Genomic DNA, 18452 nt, shown 5'->3' on the forward strand with positions numbered 1-18452 from the left:
CATTCCTCCCACCCCACCCCACCCCGCACTCCCTCCCTGCACCTCCCCACCTCTCCCACCTCCAGATATGCTTCCAAACAAGAAGTGAAAAAAAACTGGATAATTAATCTTCTCTTCCCATTGTTCTCATTGCCACTCAGTGTCACTAGAAATTCCAGGTGTTTTTCAATATTTTGCTGGTGTTGCTAGTATTAATCCTACCCAATTGTGCAGCATTGCCCCAAATTAATAAACTAGTTTATAATTTTGTTTCTTTCTATCCTGTGTTAAAACACAGTGCTTACTTCATACTCATTAGATTCTTTGGGGATTTTGAAGGTTCTTTCCTAACAGCAGACCTTGGTAGGGGCCGCCCCAACCTCCCAGATCCTCAGGCAGTTGTTCCTGACTTTGAATCTCAGTGAACAGGAATTTTGACCAAGTTACTTTCGATTCCAAAGTCTAATTTCATTATGTAAATGTCTCAACCTACTCTCAAGGGGCCAGAGATAATATCCACTTTAAGGAGTATTATCAAAGGAAAGAGGGAATGTTGAGGGTAACTTACACAAATTACTAGTGTAAAACAGAAATGAATATTATTGAACAATAACTGAACATCCAGCACCCAAAATTTACATTAAACAAGGCTTAAAATATTTTTAAAAGCAATTTAACCTCTTACAAGCAGGTGATTTCTTGTAATTGTACCATTTCTTCCAATGGTATCAAACAGTTATCTGTAAGGATAAAAAACTCTTTATTGCAACATTAAGTTGCTCTTAAAGTCAGTTCAAATATATATTTTCAAATATTAGCAACTCTTATATTTCTGGCTGGTATCTTACAGACGGCTGTCCCAAGAGGACCTCGTGGAAGGCAATCCTTTGGGAGTTCTCAGCTATGAAACTTCAAGAGAATTGAGAATGCAGAGTAAACAATGCCATGTGATTAAGTTTAATTTTTACCAATCTCTGTCTTCTTAAATTAATCAATATTAACATAGGGATTCAGAAAATGTTGATAACCCCAAATGTTTATTCCAGAAGCGTGAATTATCTTGTTAGGAATTTACCTATGCACCTCTTCTCCCCTTTTCCTTTTCTGTGAGAGAGTCTGTGTGTGTGTGTGCATGGGTGCGTGTGTATGGCCAAGTGTCCGCATTCAAGAAACAGGACCATGGTTTGCTTTATTTTACTTTACTTCTAAAGAATAAACGCATTTCTGAAATTTTCAAATCAACTGAAGAAATTAATGTTCAACTGCTAAAGATGAAAAAAAGGTGACAGTTTTCAGAGTGTCATAAATAAGAGGATAGATTCAATAAAGCTATTAATTATTTTTAACTAGGAATAAGATAGACTCAATAAAGCTATTATTTTTAACTAGAAATAAGATAGATTCAATAAAGCTAATAATTATTTTTAACCATTCTCAGAACCTTTAAAAGTCAGTTGTAAGAGCTGAGCCATAAGAAAACAAAGAGGCAAAAAAAAAAAAAAAACCTTACATATTTTCTTATACAGAGATATAATGTGTAAAGAGAGAGGAGTAAAGAAACCAAGTGAGAGGAAAAGAATGGAAGAGGAAGAATGTAAAGAAGGGAGAGGACAGAGATACAAGAGAAAGTTTTTATTATGGAAAATAGAAGACAAAAGGAAAATTTCTTAGTTAAACTGAATTTTAAACTTAAAATTTAGCCTTCGGAGGCAACATCTAGCTGGAGCAGGCATGAGGACTTCAGGACGGCAGGCACTGCACGTAGTCTTGGTTCTCTTCCTCCTCAGATGAATTGGAGGTACTGGAAGACTCATCCGACTCTGCAGCCCAGTGGTGGCGATGACCTCCCTGTGTCAGGTGACGCATCAGGAACCAAAGCATGTGGCTGTCAAACAGGTCCGTGTGGTGCAGGCGATCTTCATCTCGTTCTTGCTTGTTCCTCTTCATTATATACTTTAACGAGACCAGGTGGTTGATGGCTCCAGGTGCGGGTGCCCAGATCTTGACATCATCATCTAGGCCACTGCTCGCCATTACAGGTAGGTGAGGATGGGGCTCAACACAGTTTACGGTGCCTCCCCTGTCCCCTTCCATGAAGTGAACGACCTGGCAGGATGATTTCTCCCAGAAGAAGATGTGGCCGCAATCACTACCACTCACCACAAACTCACTTCTGGGGCCATAGAAATTGACACCTTTAATTGTGGTACTATTTCTGTGCCCCTTGTATCTCTTAGCATACTGGGCTCCATCTCCTTCAGAGGAGTTGAAGAGATAAATATCTTCATCATTATAACTGGCCAGGAGCTCTGTGCCATCGTGGCTGTACACCACGCAGGTGATGTGTATATTGGTATCATCGTTGACTAGGTGATGAGGACAGAATTTCTTGAGTACCCCATTATTCTCGTTGTTGTCAATTTTCCTCTGGTCATAAATTCTTACAAACTGATCTCTTCCACCCACTGCAAACTGGTGAGGATTGGCAGGATTCACATATATGGTATACAGCCCCACTCTCTTCTCCATCTCTTTGGTTATCACCACTCTGGAAGCCGGCTGGTCTTGTCTGAGGTCAATGGCGAAAACAACTGCATCTTCACCTGAACTGAGGAACTTAAAAGGGGAGTCTGGCTCCAGAGCCAACTTGTGGGAGGGTCCCCTGTGCTGGGCCACACGCTTACTATTCTTGTAGTGCGGCAGGGCAGACAGCTCTGCTATGCGTATCTGCCCATCACGGCCACACGTGGCCACGGTGGGATCACCACAATTGGGTAGGAACTTGGCTTGAAAGACATTATTTCTGTGGCCACTCGGAAACACGAGTACTGGCTGTTTGCGCACCCAGTCCCACACTATCACTCTCAGATCATCGCTGCTACTGGCCAGCCAGGTGCCACGCTGGTTAAAGTGCACCGTGTTGACACAACCATGATGGCTTGCAAGCTGGGAGAACACGTGCAAACGCTCCACAAAGAGCCTTGCCCCACAGGCCTCATACACAAAGCGGGCACTGGAACCCAGCTGGCGCTCGCGAAGAGCAGACACCGCTTGCCAGCGAGGGCGGGGCAGAGTGGAGATTTCGGAGGACACCCACTCCTCCAGGGCCTGGGCCTCAGGGGAGAAAAACAGATCACGGCTACTAGCTTCGTACCACGGTACCTGGGGCTGTTCTCCTGCCGCTTCTTCCTCTCCCTGGTCCTCGGTTTCTTCCTCTCCTTGCGCCCCCTCTTCTTCTGGGTCAGACTGGAATAGGTTTTCCCCAGAGTCAAAGAATGGGTTGAAATCTACGGTGCTTTCAAAGTTGATGTCTTCACTTGAACTTTCTGCATCAGTGCTCTGCCTTTCTGAGCTGGGAACGCTGCCATCTCCGGTCACATTCAAGCGCAGCGCAGCGCCGTAAGATGTCTCCCTTCCGGCTTCTACCTCAGGGCTACTAAGCAGGCTTCTGTCTGGGTTCTGCAGGCCATCTGTGCGGCCCCCGTTATCAGACATCTTGAAAGATAATTGCTGCAGCCGGTCTGGAGCGGTTAAAAGTCCCAAAAGTCTGAGAAAGGGAGCAGAGGCGCCCTGGCTAGGCCAGAGAAAAGTCTCGAGGCCTAAGAGGCTTCGGTGGTCGATGCCAACGCCGCGCGCCGCAGGCCCAAAGTGGGAGGGGGCGATTATCTGGATAAAGCTGTTGGAAGTATGGGAGCTGACGAGGTTCAGAAGACTTTTGTACTGTCTAACATATCGCGGTATCTCAGGACTGCTCAGCCTTTTCCAGGCCTTCAGCCCCAACCCCACAGCTATCTCGCCCTCTGCATTCTGTTCTTTTGAATTTGGATACATGTTGCACTTTGAAAGACATTCTAAGAGAATTATCAGCGAAAGTTATAAACTTTAGGCAGAACAGTTATAATAAGACTCTTAGTGCTTTGCTTGAAGAGAACGTACAGTATGAAATGAAGGAATAGGCAAACAGTGAAAGATTGCTAAGGTCCGCACAGCTGATCAGTTTATGACGTACAAAAAATATCTGCAGCAAATCGAACAGCTTTAGGAAACCTTGACAGCTCTAATTGGTAGAAATGGCATAGATAAAATAAACATTGCCTAGTTAATTGCATTTTAGAGTTAAAAAATACTTTTTAGGGGCACCTGGGTGGCTTAGTCGGTTAAGCGTCCGACTTTTGCTTAGGTCATGATCTCACGGTTCGTGGGTTCGAGACCCGCGTCGGTCTCTGTGCTGACTGCCAGCTCAGAGCCTGGAGCCTATTTCAGAGTCTGTATCTCCCTCTCTCTCTGACCCTCCCCTGCTCACGCTTTCTCGCTCTCTCTCTCTCTCTCTCTCCCTCCTAGAAATAAATTTTTTAAAAAATACTTTTTAGTATGAGTAGATGCCAAATATTGCTTTGGACATACATCTACCAAAAGATACTCATTTTTTTTTAAATCTGAGATGTAAATTTAACTGTGTGTCCTGTATTTTTATTTGTCACATCTGGCAGACTTTCTTAGTGAGAAGAGTAATTTAGTCCCTCAGTGAAATCAAAGCTGGAATCAACTGGTCAATTTAAAGTAAAGATTGAAATGAGTAACTGCTTCACCAATTTGAGATAGAAGCACAACTTCTTCCTTTTTCCACCAGAGATTCTATATATTTATTTTGAGTTAATTCAATCTAGGATACTTAGGGAACATCAACACAATTTAATGAAAGAAAAAATTATTTTGTGATGTCAGAACTATCAAAATATTTTAAATATCTCCTCAAATTTTCAGAGACTTCTTGGGGGCCTTTTAGGAAAGGAAAACAGCTCCTCAGAGAGGGTTAATTGGCAACGCTATGTTAAGTTCAGAGCTTCTCTAAGTGAATTATCTAAGGTAATGTCAGTAGATTTTCAAAGGGCTGCAGTAAACTGCTGACTAAGAATGCCGGAATGAGGAAAACAAGATTTCCCTCAGAGTAATTGCAAGATCAATGCAAAATTGATTGAACATAGAAGTATAAAGTCTTCTAAAGAAAGAAAATGGTTCCATGGTTGTAGTAATGGAAAGACACATTAAAGAATATTCACAGCAATTTGTAAAGAGTAGCACAACAACCAGAAAACCACCCAAAAGCCCATCAAGAGAAACATGCATAAATAAATTGGCATATATTCCTAGAATGGTATAATGTACAAAGGTGAAGATCAATGAATAAATACATCAACATGGATGAATCTCAAAAACAGAATGGTGAGTGGAAACAAGTGAAAGAATAGTCAATAATTTCACTTTCATGCAGATCTTTATAGTTTTCCTATTAATAAAACTATTTTAAAAAGCAAGGAAATATTTTACTCAAACATCAGGATAAATATTTCCTTTACAGGAGAGGAAGAGTTAAAATCTTGTAGAGATGGAGCTTCAAAAATTCTTGGTAGTATTTATGGCTTGCCCTGAATATAGGTATGTTGTTATTCCTTTTATTACTTTTTGCCTGGCAGATACATTTATATATCTTTTTCTAAGTCTGATGTATTGCATAGGAGGGATTTTTTGTTTGTTTGTTTGTTTTGTTTTGTTGGGGTTTTTTGTTGTTGTTGTTGGTGGTGGTGGTGGTTTTTTGTTTTGTTTTGTTTTTAGAGATAATGTTCATTGAAAGGGCTCTTGCCTGGCCATGGAGCACAAAAACAGAAAAGCTATAACATCAAATCCAAGTATGCCCATCCTGGCATTGTCCACAGGAAGAATCCTTATTAATTGGCTTTGGAAATGTCTTTGTCCCATTACAAGGAACAGTTCCAGTGTTAGAGGTTGAATCAGGTTGTTTTAACCTGATGCTATTGTATTAATCTGCCTTTTTTTTTCTTTTTTTCTTTTTTTTTAAATTTTTTTAATGTTTTATTTATTTCTAGGAGAGAGAGAGAGACAGTGTGAGCAGGGGAGGGTCAGAGAGAGAGGGAGTCACAGACCGAAACAGGCTCCAGGCTCTGAGCTGGCAGTCAGCACAGAGCCCGACGCGGGGCTCGAACCCACGAACCGCGAGATCATGACCTAAGCAAAAGTCAGACGCTTAACCGACTAAGCCACCCAGGCGCCCCTGCCTTCTTTTTTTTCTATACACTCATTAAGCAAACTTTGAGTATGAATTGGCTTTTCATTTAAGCTTTCATTTAAGTTTTCTTTTAATTTAATTAATCCAGTTGGTTTATTTCCACTCCCATTCATTCACAAAAAATCTATTAGAGCATCTATGCACAGTGTAATGTTTTGGGTCCTGATATTACAAGTGCTGAATAAAAGTGATTGTAATCCCTTCACTCCTGGAGTATGTAATATAGGGGGAAAAAGTGACAATAGACAAGTCAATACATAGATACATCATACAAGGCAGTGATGAATATTATGGAGAGACAGAAAGGTGTGTGAGTAGATATACACTGCAAGTTGTTATTTTAGATAGTGTGTTCAGGGAAGGTCTTTTTTTTTTTTTTTTAATGGGATGACATTTAAGTAGAAGGCTGGCTGAAAAGAGAAATGGAGCATGCAAATATCTAAGATAAGAACATTCTCTATAGAATGACATCGAGAACAAATGCTTTAAAATAGTAGCACAATAAATAAATAAATAAATAAATAAAGTAGTAGCATTGTATGAATGTTCATGGAACTTCAAGGAGGCCACTGTGACTGAAACAATATAAGTAAGCATTAAGGAGAGTGTCAGCAATGGGACAGAAAGAAGCAAAGGCCAACTGAACAGAGCTTTGTTGTCCGTCACAAGGAATTTTAATGTTTATTTCATTCTGTGTGTGTACTGGAGAGTGTTTAGAAGCTTGTGATCAGGGTAATGGCATTATCTTCCTTACTTTTACAAAAGATGGTACTGGCTGCTGTGAGAATAGAATGGTGTGGGAAGAGAGAGCAGAAGTACCCAACTGTTGCTCTAATGCAGGTGAGAAATTAAGGTGGCTTAAACTAGGGTGAGGATAGTGCAGGTGGTAAAAATTGTTTAGCTTTAGAATATACTTTGTAAGTGGAAATTATAGCATTTATCGATGAGTTGAATGTGAGTGTGAGGTAGAGTAGCCTGGCTACTGGCAAGAAACACATATCATTTAGACATTCTGAAGCAGTTCAATAAGTGGGCTTTTTACAAAGGTGAGAGAAGGCTGTAGGGAAATCATAAGGGAAATATCAGGACCTCAAGGCTATTTTAAATAGGCCTAAAGGTGGGGAAGAGAGAGAGCATTTACCAAAAACTGGAGACAGAGAGGGCCATGTGGAGAATGTGACCTGATAGAAGCTCTCATTAGCCATCTCTCCCTGAACCTATGAGGGAGCCAGGGAAACAAATTCTCCAAATGTATTCCCCCCCTAATCTCCCGCTTATATTCCCCACCAAGTCATATGGAGAAGGTAGGATTTTGGATCCTGTAGCTTTAATGAATTTATTAGTTTTAACAGTGTGTGTATGTGAGAGAGAGAGACAGACAGAAAGAGAGAGAGAAAGAGAGACAGAGAGAGAGGCAGAGAAATAAAGGAAAGGTAGGGAAGGGAGAGTGTGTATGAGTGGAGTCTTTAGAATTTTCTACATATTAAATCATATCATCTACAAACATATAATTTTACTTTTTCCTACCCAATTTTGATGCCTTTTATTTATTTTTTTTCTTGCCTACTTTCTCTAAGAGTTCCAGTCCTATGCAGAATAAAAGTGTCTAAAGCATGCATCCCTGCCTTTTTCCTTATCTTAGAGGAAAATCTTTCAAGTTTTCATCATTGCATATGATGTTAGCTGTAGGCCTTTCATATATGGCCTTTATTATGTTGAGGCCAATTTCTTCTATACTTTGTTGAGAGGTTTTCTTTCTTTTTTTCTTTTTCTTTTTTTTTTTTTTTGTCATGAAAGGGTATTGAATTTTATCAAATGGTTTTTGCATCTATTGTGATCATGTGATTTTTATCCTCCGTTGTGTTAATATGATGTATCGCATTGATTGTTTATGTTGAACCATTCTTGCATCCCAGGGATAAATCCCAGATGATCATGATGTATGTGTTATTGAATTTGGTTTGCTAGTTCTTTGTAGAAGATTTTTGTATCTATCTTCACTAAGAATAGGAATATGGGGGCGTCTGAGTGGCTCAGTTGGTTAAACGTCTGACTTTGGCTCAGGTCATGATCTTGCAGTTGGTGAGCTTGAACCCCACGTCAGGCTCTGTACTGACAGCTCAGAGCCTAGAGCCTGCTTCAGATTCTGTGTCTCCCTCTCTCTCTGCCCCTCCCTCACTCATGCTCTGTCTCTCAAAAATGAATAAACATTAAAAATTTCTTAAAAATAAGAATAGGAATATTGGCTTACAGTTTTCTTCTAGTGTATTTGTGTGGATTTGGTATCAGGGTAACTAACAGTGAACTATTCAGATAGGAAATTAAGAAAATAATCCCATTTACAATAGCACCAAAAAGAACAAAATACTTAAGAATAAATTTAACCAATGAAGTAAAAGACATACAATCAAAACTACAAAACACTAATGAAAGAAAATAAAGACACAAATAAATGGAAAGACATCCCATGTCAATAGATTGAAAGATTTAATATTGTTAGAATATCCATACTACTGAAAGTGATCTCTGGATTCCATGAAATCCCTATCAAAATTCTAAAAGTCTTTTTTTGAAATGGAAAAGCCAAACCTCAAATTCATATGGAACTGCAGTGGGAAATTCTAGAGATCTAGTGTACAACATTGGATCTACAGTTAACATTGCTGTATAGGGCACTTAAAATTTTGTCAAGAGGGTAGATCTTACATTAGGTGTTCTTACCAAAATAAAAACCACATAAATAAAATATTTGTTTAAAACATTTTTTTAAAGGGGGACAAGAACAAATCTGGATGGACAAATGTAAACTATCCAGTTTCTGGAAGGCACATAAGAATCAGCGATAACTCCCAAGTGTTTACTAGAAACAATAAGTGAATGGTGGTGAAATTTACTGAAATGAGGGCTAGAGAGATGGGAATAGATGAATCAAAAATTTTGTTTTATTTTTGACAAATATAAAAATACCCACTAAACATTGACAATTGGATACAGATGTCTGAAGTTTATAGGAGAGACTATAAATATAGAAATAAACTTGGAAGTCATTAGCTACTAGGAATAAAGGAAATCACAAAGGGAGTGAGTAGACAGAAAAGAGCAAAGATCTGAAGATTGGGCCCTGGAATATTTCTAATGGGAAGAAAAAGAGGTCAACCATATGGAGCCAAAGGAGTGGACAGTTTTGCAGGAGGAAACATGAAAATATGAACAAAGTGTAGAAACTATTTCATAAGGGAAGGAGTGATCGACTGTGACAGGTTAAGATAAGGCCTAAGAAGTAACCATTGAATTTGGTAACTGGGTGGTGACAGTAACCTGTTAGAACTGATTTATAACATTTTTGAGAACAAATGCTTGACCCAGACAGGCTGGGGAAAGAAAGGAGAGGGAAGAAGTGAAGACAGTGGGTAGAGGCAACTCTTACAGTGTTTTTTTTGTTTGTTTGTTTGGTTTTTTGCATAAGGGAGAAAAGAATTGGAGTGATAACTCTAAGGGGGAGAGGAGTCAAGAGAATTTTTTCTAAACCTTAGTTATCACAGAATGTTATATGCTAGTAACAGTGATATTAGTAGTTAGTAGTATATTAGTAGTAGTAATTAGTAGATAGTAGTTAGTAGATAGTTAGTAGTAAGGGTGAAAACAGCTAATGCAGGGGAGGTGAGAGAATTTTCAAGAGGGAGGTCTTGAATTGGAGAGGAGTAGGATTCAATGTACAGGTAGAGGAATTGTAACAGGAGGAGAGACAAAATATTTAGCACAGAGGCAAGTAGGTTGTTAGATTTGATGGTGGAAAAATATGCATACTGTCTTCTAATGGCTGCTGTTCTCCAGTGAGTAAGGAAAGAGTGTCAGCTATAAATGAGGAAGTTTTAAGCTGTGCTGATCTTTGAGGCAGAAGAAGGTGTGCAATAGTCCACTCCGAGAATGGGAGAATGTCCAGCAGAGGAATGAAGAATTGTTCCCTGTAAACAGAAAGGGTTTACCTGTGGTTTTATACCATAAAAGTAAAATGAGACGGTGTGGTGATTTGTTTTTCTTTATTTTAGACACTCAAGGAGAGGAGTAGAATAGGCAAATACTTGGATTCAAACTAAAATTTCTGAATTCTTTTACTAGTTGAGGATAATGGAAAGTGAGGGGGAGTGCAAAGGAGCTTAGATTCTACATAATGAAATTATTACAATCAGCCACAGAATTTAACTATTTAAAAAAAGGGAGTTGAGAACAAGGCAAGGGAAGATAAAGAGGGCAAATTCAATATGGTCAGCAGACTAGAGGTCCCAGTGGAGTCAACTTTTGCAGGTGTGTTCAACCAAAGAGGACTTTGGACTCACTTTTGCTTCAGTACCTTATGGCCTGTAGGTATATATGAAGCTTAGGAGGACAGGATGACCCAAAGCACTATAATCTGTACTCAAGCTATTAAAGCAAAAGCAATTTGATTAAAAGATTAAAGTAACTCACTCTAAGACATGGCTGACTGATAAGCTTAATCTTCCCAGAAGCTATTTCCTAAATCTAAGAGGACTTCCTACTCTAGGAGAAATATTTTTTAGAAGAAACCTTCCAGAACCATTTGAATATTCCAGGACATTACTGTAACCACTCTTACAGACCAGCAATATGGCAGAATCAATATGATTCTGAAAGTGGCAATCTAAGAGGAGCCTTCATCTGATGACCTCAGTGGGTTTGGGGATTCAAGAGACAGTCATTTCTAAAATGCCATATTACTCCATCATGAAATGGGCTTGTCTCGTTTTCTATTCTCATAGAAATAATGTCCCATCAAGGGATAGACTTGTACACCAGTATCATGAAGTGAAGTGCATACTAAAATTAGTAGAAATGTTTCTATGAAGATTTCATAAGGTATTGGCAAAACTTACATTTGCATGTGCTAAAATACCTGTTCAAATGTTTAGAAAGCCCAGAAACTTCAAGATGCTGTTTAGAATCAAGACAGAAAAAAAAAATCACTACATCCTAGAAAAATCTCCATTATAAACAAATAATTAAAATATGAAATGTATGTTAATGAAGTCATTAACAGAGAGGGTCTTGTGAAAGTAGAGTGATAGCAAAGACTGTTTGGCTTAGATGGGCTTCCAGGAAAGATATTTGAGCATAATATTGAAGGAAGAACAACAGAGGAGTACACAGCCACTTACCATGAATTTTCTTCTGAGCCCTTGTGTATGCATGCCCATGATCCTTTGCCTCCTACTCCTTTTGCCTCCCTCACTTTTCTGTGTGGGATGCTGCAAGGTGGAAAGCACGGGAAGCTCCTGAAGATTAACACTCAATATTTGACGGGGCGGGGTGGGGGGTGGGGTGGGGGAAGAGACATACTGATAGATCCTGGAGAACGGAAAAGTCTTGGTATGATTGGAGCACCGAGTAAGTGTAAACAACAGTATGAGACAAGGCCAGCCTAGAATTTGGAATGCTTTATTCCAGCAGTTAAACTTTTTGCCCTCAGGACCTCTTTGCATTCTTAAAAATTATTGAGAATCCCAAAGCACTTGCATTTATGTGATTTACATCTACTGATATTTGCCATTTTAGAAATGAAAGCTTAGAAATATTTAAATATCTATTATTTATTTATTTAAAACAAGAATAACAAACTCCATACATACTAACATAAATAATATATTTTTATAAAAGAAAATTAATTTTTCCAAAGAAAAACAAATTTAACGAGACAATTGGCATTGTTTCACAACATCATGTATTTTTTAATTGTCTGATCTAATAAGAAAATGTCTAGATTCTCCTTTCTACTTCTTCAAGCAATCTGTTGCAACATCGCAATATCACAATATCTGGAAAACTCAACTGTACATTTGTGAAAGAATGAGGACAACAATGGCAAATAACAGTTTGGGATTATCATGAACATAATTTTGACCTTTCAGACTTACTAAAAGGGTCTCAGGGACACACACCCCCACTATGCATCCCCAAACTCACTTTAAGAACTTCTACTTTCGGGGCGCCTGGGTGGCTCAGTCGGTTAAGCGTCCGACTTCGGCTCAGGTCATGATCTCGCGGTTCCTGGGTTCAGGCCCTGCGTCAGGCTCTGTGCTGACAGCTGGTTCAGAGCCTGGAGCCTGCTTCAGATCCTGTGTCTCCCTCTCTCTCTGCCTCTCCCCTGCTCTCTCTCTCTCTCAGAAATAAATAAAACAAAAAAAAAGAACTACTTTCTCATAAAATCTTATGGGGAACAGGTTGGATTCCATCTAGTAGGTGATGCATAGATACCTAAATAATTTAAGCAAGAATTGGACTTGGTTTTTATAATCATTTATCTCAGGGTGGGGAAAAAAAGTTGAATGGAGGCAAGCTTAAGTGTTTGGAAACTAAATTTGAACAGTCTCTCACATTTTATCTGAAAGAACTGTTCATCAAACATATATAATACCACTGATAATTTTTTTTAATGTATCTAGTTTCCTCTACTCAAGAGTAAGTTACTTGAAAGGAGGTACTGATTTTGATTCTTTATAACTACAGCTTTTGGTAGAGTGTACAGAATGGGCACCCAGTAAATATTTCTTAAGAATAAATGAAAGAACTAACTAAATGGTTATCAGTATATTGCAGATAAGTGGGGATCTAGTCTTGAACTTAATGGCAGTGGAAACAGAGCAGATTCAAGAGATATTCTGAATGCACTGTTGATTGACTGAAAATGCTGTTGACCTACTTACTGGACAAGGACTGTGAAAGAAAGATAAGGAAGAGCAGTAGTTCAGTCGTCCACCTTCTGTGACCCTGATTCAGGGTGGATAGGAGGGATAGAAAGGCATGAGGTTTAAAGGGGGTGATTTCTAGTTTCATTTTGAATATGATAAATTTCAAATGCTTGTGGGATCTGAGCCTCTCCTAAGGCCTTAGGCAGTTTTAAAGTTACATAGTGTCTTATCTAATTAAGTTGAGATCACAGTATATTCTAATATTTATTTTCAATGCTTTAATATTTTAGTATTTGTTTTTAGTACTTTTGATGTTTTAGTGTTTATTTTTAATGTCTTAGTATTTTAAATAATTAATCAGAATTCTTGGGTTTTTGCTGTCCTAAATTTATGGCTCTTTTAGTGGATGCCAATTTACTGCCAACCAAGTCTGATTAATTTGGCTGTTGCACCGTGGCTTGTTTTCAAATTCATTACTTCTAAATTCCATCCATAATGTGGGAAGTTGAATTACTTCCACCATTCTGAAGGAATCTGGTGAACCCACTCTTAATGGGAATGTCGGTAGAAAGGAGGAGACACAGCTTTTGACTTATTCACAGAAACTGACCAAATCTCCTGTCACATCATCCTACTTTACTAGCCCCAGCCAGAGTTGATGACACAGTCAGAATAATGCTTATCAGCAGCCATGAATTTTTGCAATTCATAATTCATTAAATAGATATCATGTGATTGAAAATAAAGAAACATCGTGCAAAGAATGTGTTGTGAACAACTTAAAATGACCAGACGGTAACAAAACAATCTGGCTTCATGTTTTAAAGAGAGTAGTGCCAGCAGACAGGCAAGACTACTTTAAAACCCTAAAGGGACTCAGCTCTCATGTCGTTTATTGCTGTTCATCTTTCCATCTGGCCAGAGTTGCTATTTTATCCAGTACTTCTCTATTTAGTATTATTCTCTCTTTACATTTTGTTTCCACCCTACTTTGTCAGCCTAATTGTTGCCCTGTCCCAGGAGGATATGAATAATGTTAAAATTAGAAAGAGAAGCATCTGCATAGATAGAAAATAGCAGTCATTTCATTATAATTAGTCTATTTGTCTTTCTTTCATATATGCCAAAAATGTATCAATATCTCCAAAGAATGAATGAATACTACCTGTCTTAAAGGCTGAATACAGTCCCCCAACTCTAATTATTTTCTTTGCTTCAAATTAAAAACAAATTGGGTTTACATAAGTTTGAGCTCTTGATATATATCACACATTTCTATTGGTAGCATAATTTAGTGAGTTACAGAAATTGTACCATTCAGGAGAATAAAACTATAATTTTGAAAACCAAATTATCCTTGATTTTCACCAATTATTAATTATGCTGTTAATAAAGCACATAGTGAACATAGAAAACTGAATATTCATACATCTCACTACAGATATTTTTAGAATTTAAATGAATAATAACTATTTCTGAGAGTATGTAAGATGGATATTCATGATAATGTATGTAATAAAGCCATAAAATGAAAATATAAGATTCTGGTATAATCTAATGGAAGTTTTACCTTCTGCCATGATAGAGAAATAAGCACATTTGATTTAAGAGTAACCAAAGGTGTATTTTATTAAATATATATTGTTGTGAGTGGCCTTTCCTCCTAATGTATACTTAAGTCTCTGTAATAGATGGCAGGCCGCATTTTGTTGTTGGGCAGAGTCACTGCTCATGTGTGACATACCCTCTTGTCTTCTCGCCCGTGCTTTGCCTTAATGCTCAGACATGGTGTGTACCCTTGGGCTTCTTGTCAACATACAGTAAGCATGCTTACACAGTGATCAGGGTCTGCCTTCTGTGGTGGTCATCCTTCATGCTGGTGTTGGCTTTCACCACCGAATCTGTGTGTTATTTGGACCCAGCTTCATTTTCTATGCACTATTGGGATAGACTCACTGCAGGACAGTTCACATCAAGCTTCTGTTTATATGGGTTTTTTTCTTCTTTCTCTTATCATCCCCAGCAATTGACCCACTTTCTATTAACATTCAAATTCAAGATTTAGATTTGGGGTGAGTTACGTGATCCCCACTTTAGTTTCTGACATTAACCATGTTTTCTAGTCCAACTTTTACTGGAGAATATTGTTGTGGGGGGTTGGGGAAAATGAGGGTTATAAAGTACTTTAAAAATAAAAGAATCCACTTAATGGGAAAAGACGTGAGGTAGTATTTGGTTGCTTCGATTCAGTTTAAAAAATGCAAATGAGAGGGCACATGATTTCTATGGCCAATTTTAGTCAAATACAAGCTGAAGCTGTGAAGCATCATAGCTGATTTTCCTATATGGCTTCTAAATAAACCCTGAAGTCAGTTTTAAAAAAATGAGACTACACATGTAGCATGATATCATATTCTTTGAAGTAAATGCATCCCTTTCCATGGTGACTACTTTTAAAGGTAGAGCTCATTTGGGGTGCCTGGGTGGCCCAGTTGGTTGAGCATCTGACTCAGGTCATAAACTCACAGTTCATGGATTCAAGCCCCTCATCAGGCTCTGTGCTGACCACTCAGAGTCTGGAGCCTGCTTCAGATTCTGTGTCTCCTTCTCTCTCTGCCCCTCCCCCACTTGTGCTCTGCCTCTCTCTGTCTCTCAAAAATAAATAAATGTAAAAAATTTTTTAAATAAAATAAAATAAAGGTAGAGCTCATTTGGAACAGGAAAGATTTAGTGAGTTTGTTTTTACAAATTAGTATAAATTGTCATTCATTTTAGTTACACCATTTACATTCCAAGGGGAAGTAGCATGTGTTCATTACAACTCACTGAGTAAACTGTAAAGACAGTTACAATCAAAGAGGTCCAGGATAGATGGGTCCCAAAATGTTTGGGCAGTTGGGGAAACAACTTAAAAATATTGAAAGAGAAAGACAAAACAATTGGCGAGAGGAAGAGAGAGTCCTAGCAAAAGTTAAAAAGCTTTAGGCTTGAGAATATACAAAGCTGGTTTCATTTAAAACATGAACAGACACATTTTCATCAGGCTGATGATTTATGTATAAGGACAGTAATAAAAAGCATTTGAAGATGAGATTGTCCAAGGTTTGTTAAATAATCTTGAAGCTTCAGGGACATAATGCACGGCTGTTATTAAACACAAATGTTTTAAGCTCGTGTCCATGAAACATGATTATTCTGAGTTATGAGTTACCTCTTCATATGAACAGGGGAATTGTGATAGGCGGAATAATAGCCCTCCCCACCAACCTGTGACTATATTACCTTGCGTGGCCAAAAGGAATTTGCAGATGTGATGGGGATCTTGAGATGGGGAGATTATCCTGAATTACCCAGATAGGCCTAATGTAATCATAAGGATCCTTATAAAAGAGAGGCAGGAGAGTCAGAGTCAGAGAAAAAGATGTGATGATGGAAGCACAGGTTGGAATACTGCAGGCCCATGAGGCAAGGCATGCCAGCCTCTAGAAGCTGGAAACGGAAAAGAAATATATTCTCTCCTAGGGCCTTCAGAAAGAATGCAGCCCTGCCTACCCACTTAAGGCTTTTGACTTGCAGAACTATAAGATAATAAACTTCTGTTGTTTTAAGCCCCTGAATTTGTGGTCATTTATTACAGCAGTGATTGGAAAGAAATATCGGGATGCATGTATATATTAAGCTCAACAAGATGCTTCACAGCACCTTTAAAATATTTCTGAGCAAATCAGAGGACTCTAGATGCTGGCGAGGATGTGGAGAAACGGGCACCCTCCTACACTATTGGTGGGAATGTAAACTGGTGCAGCCCCTCTGGAAAGCAGTGTGGAGGTTCCTCAAAAAAATAACAATAGAACTGCCCTATGACCCAGCAATAGCACTGCTAGGAATTTACCCAAGGGATACAGGAGTGCTGATGCATTAGGGGCACATGTATCCCAATGTTCATAGCAGCACTCTCAACAATAGCCAAAACATGGAAAGAGCCTAAGTGTCCATCAATGGATGAATGGATCAGGAAGATGTGTTTTATCTATATGATGGAATACTACATGGCAATGAGAAAGAATGAAATCTGGCCATGTGTAGCAACATGGATGGACCTTGAGGGTGTTATGCTGAGTGAAATAAGTCAGGCAGAGAAGGACAGATACCATATGTTTGCACGTGTAGGAGGATTAGGAGGAACTTAACGGAGGACCAAGGGGGAGAAGAAGGGGAAAAATAGTTGGGGAGAGGGAAGGAGGCAAACCATGAGAGACTCTTGAATGCCAAGATCAAACTGAGGGCAGATGTGGGTGGGGGGGAGGGGAAGGGGAGTGATGGGCATGGAGGAGGGCACTTATGGAGATGAGCACTGGGTGTTATATGGAAACCAACTTGACAATAAACTATTAAAAATATATATTTCTGAGCCAAGGTGAAGTTAAGACTATACAATAATGTGTGCTATCAGATCTGAAAATGCCACAATAGATATGCTCAAAACATGGTATAAAAAAACGTGTAATCCAGGGGCTAGGTTTGAATCTCAACCTGGCCCTTTTCTAGTTGTATAATCTTGGGCAAGCTATTGGACATTTCTGTGCTTCTGCAACCTTAGATATAAAGTGGGATTAATTATTGCAACTATCTCAAAGAGAATTGTGTGATTAAAAAATTAATGTAATGTATATTAATTAATTAAAGTTACATAAATTAATACTTTAGAAATGCTTAGAATGTTTCACGGTACATAGCATATAAAGGTTAGTTGTCATTATTATTAAAGTGAATTTTGTGGCCACAAAGTTCAAGCCTCTGTACTTGATTCTAAACATTTCAGCTTTTTGATCAACGGTTTGAATAGACATTAAAAAACCTGTGATAAAAAGCTGAGAGCTAAAATCTAATGCCAACCCAAAGCCAATGGAATGAAATATATTTAGACTTAAAAACCAAAGGTTTGCATGCCAAATATTCGCCCTCATCATGATATATTTACTTTAAATATATGAACATCATATTGAGATCATGTTCCACAGCTTGAATTGCAAATACAGTTAAACAAACTTTAAGGTTTTTTTTTCCCAAAATAAAATGTGCAGTTTCATATATCATGGGACTAAATTAACAGAACATCCAGTATCTTCTTTCCTGCCCTAACCAACCCTCATGCCCAATTTGTTTAAAACATATGGCTTATAAAAACCTAAATGCTGCTAGGTGTCATGGGGAGGGAAGGTCAGTTCAACTTCTAAATCCAAATAAGGATTATCTGATAAGTTCCTTCATGTTTATTTTATCACTGCCATAAAGAGACATTTTTGACAACTAATCTTAAAATCTTATAGCTAATCCCTACAAAAGTCACCAGTGAGAATCTTCAAGGGAAGCTGATCCTTTCGTGCATGTACCTCAGGAAGCAGCAGTGAGAAACAGAAAAGCAGAAAAAAAAGGAGAGGAGGGAAAAAGTCTTAAAAAACATATTATTGAGCTCACCACTACTGCAAGTGACTGGTTGCTCCACCCATGTGATCATCTGGGAGACTGTATTAAATGTTCCTCAGAGGTGTTCCTCTGGGGTATAAAACTGAGAAGTTTATCCTTGAGATTCCACCACTCTTTGATTAAACCTCCCTAAAGGGTAATAACTCATCTGCATTTCTTTGTTGTGTATTCCTGTTGCACCCCATGTTTGGATTTAG

The 18452-nt window shown here is 38.5% G+C and overlaps 1 protein-coding gene across 1 annotated transcript; it reads right to left on the minus strand.

The window, feature by feature from the left end:
- Positions 1-1647: 1647 nt before the first annotated feature.
- LOC120226919 (DDB1- and CUL4-associated factor 8-like) lies at positions 1648-3810 on the minus strand. The gene has a single exon (XM_039225087.1). It carries the CDS (start codon positions 3808-3810, stop codon positions 1720-1722), a length of 2091 nt encoding a protein of 696 aa, XP_039081018.1. The 3' UTR covers positions 1648-1719.
- Between the last annotated feature and the right edge of the window lie 14642 nt (positions 3811-18452).

The sequence above is a fragment of the Hyaena hyaena genome, unplaced genomic scaffold (genome assembly GCF_003009895.1).
Source record: "Hyaena hyaena isolate Hyena2069 unplaced genomic scaffold, ASM300989v1 scaffold_1903, whole genome shotgun sequence".
Classification (NCBI taxonomy): Eukaryota; Metazoa; Chordata; class Mammalia; order Carnivora; family Hyaenidae; genus Hyaena; species Hyaena hyaena.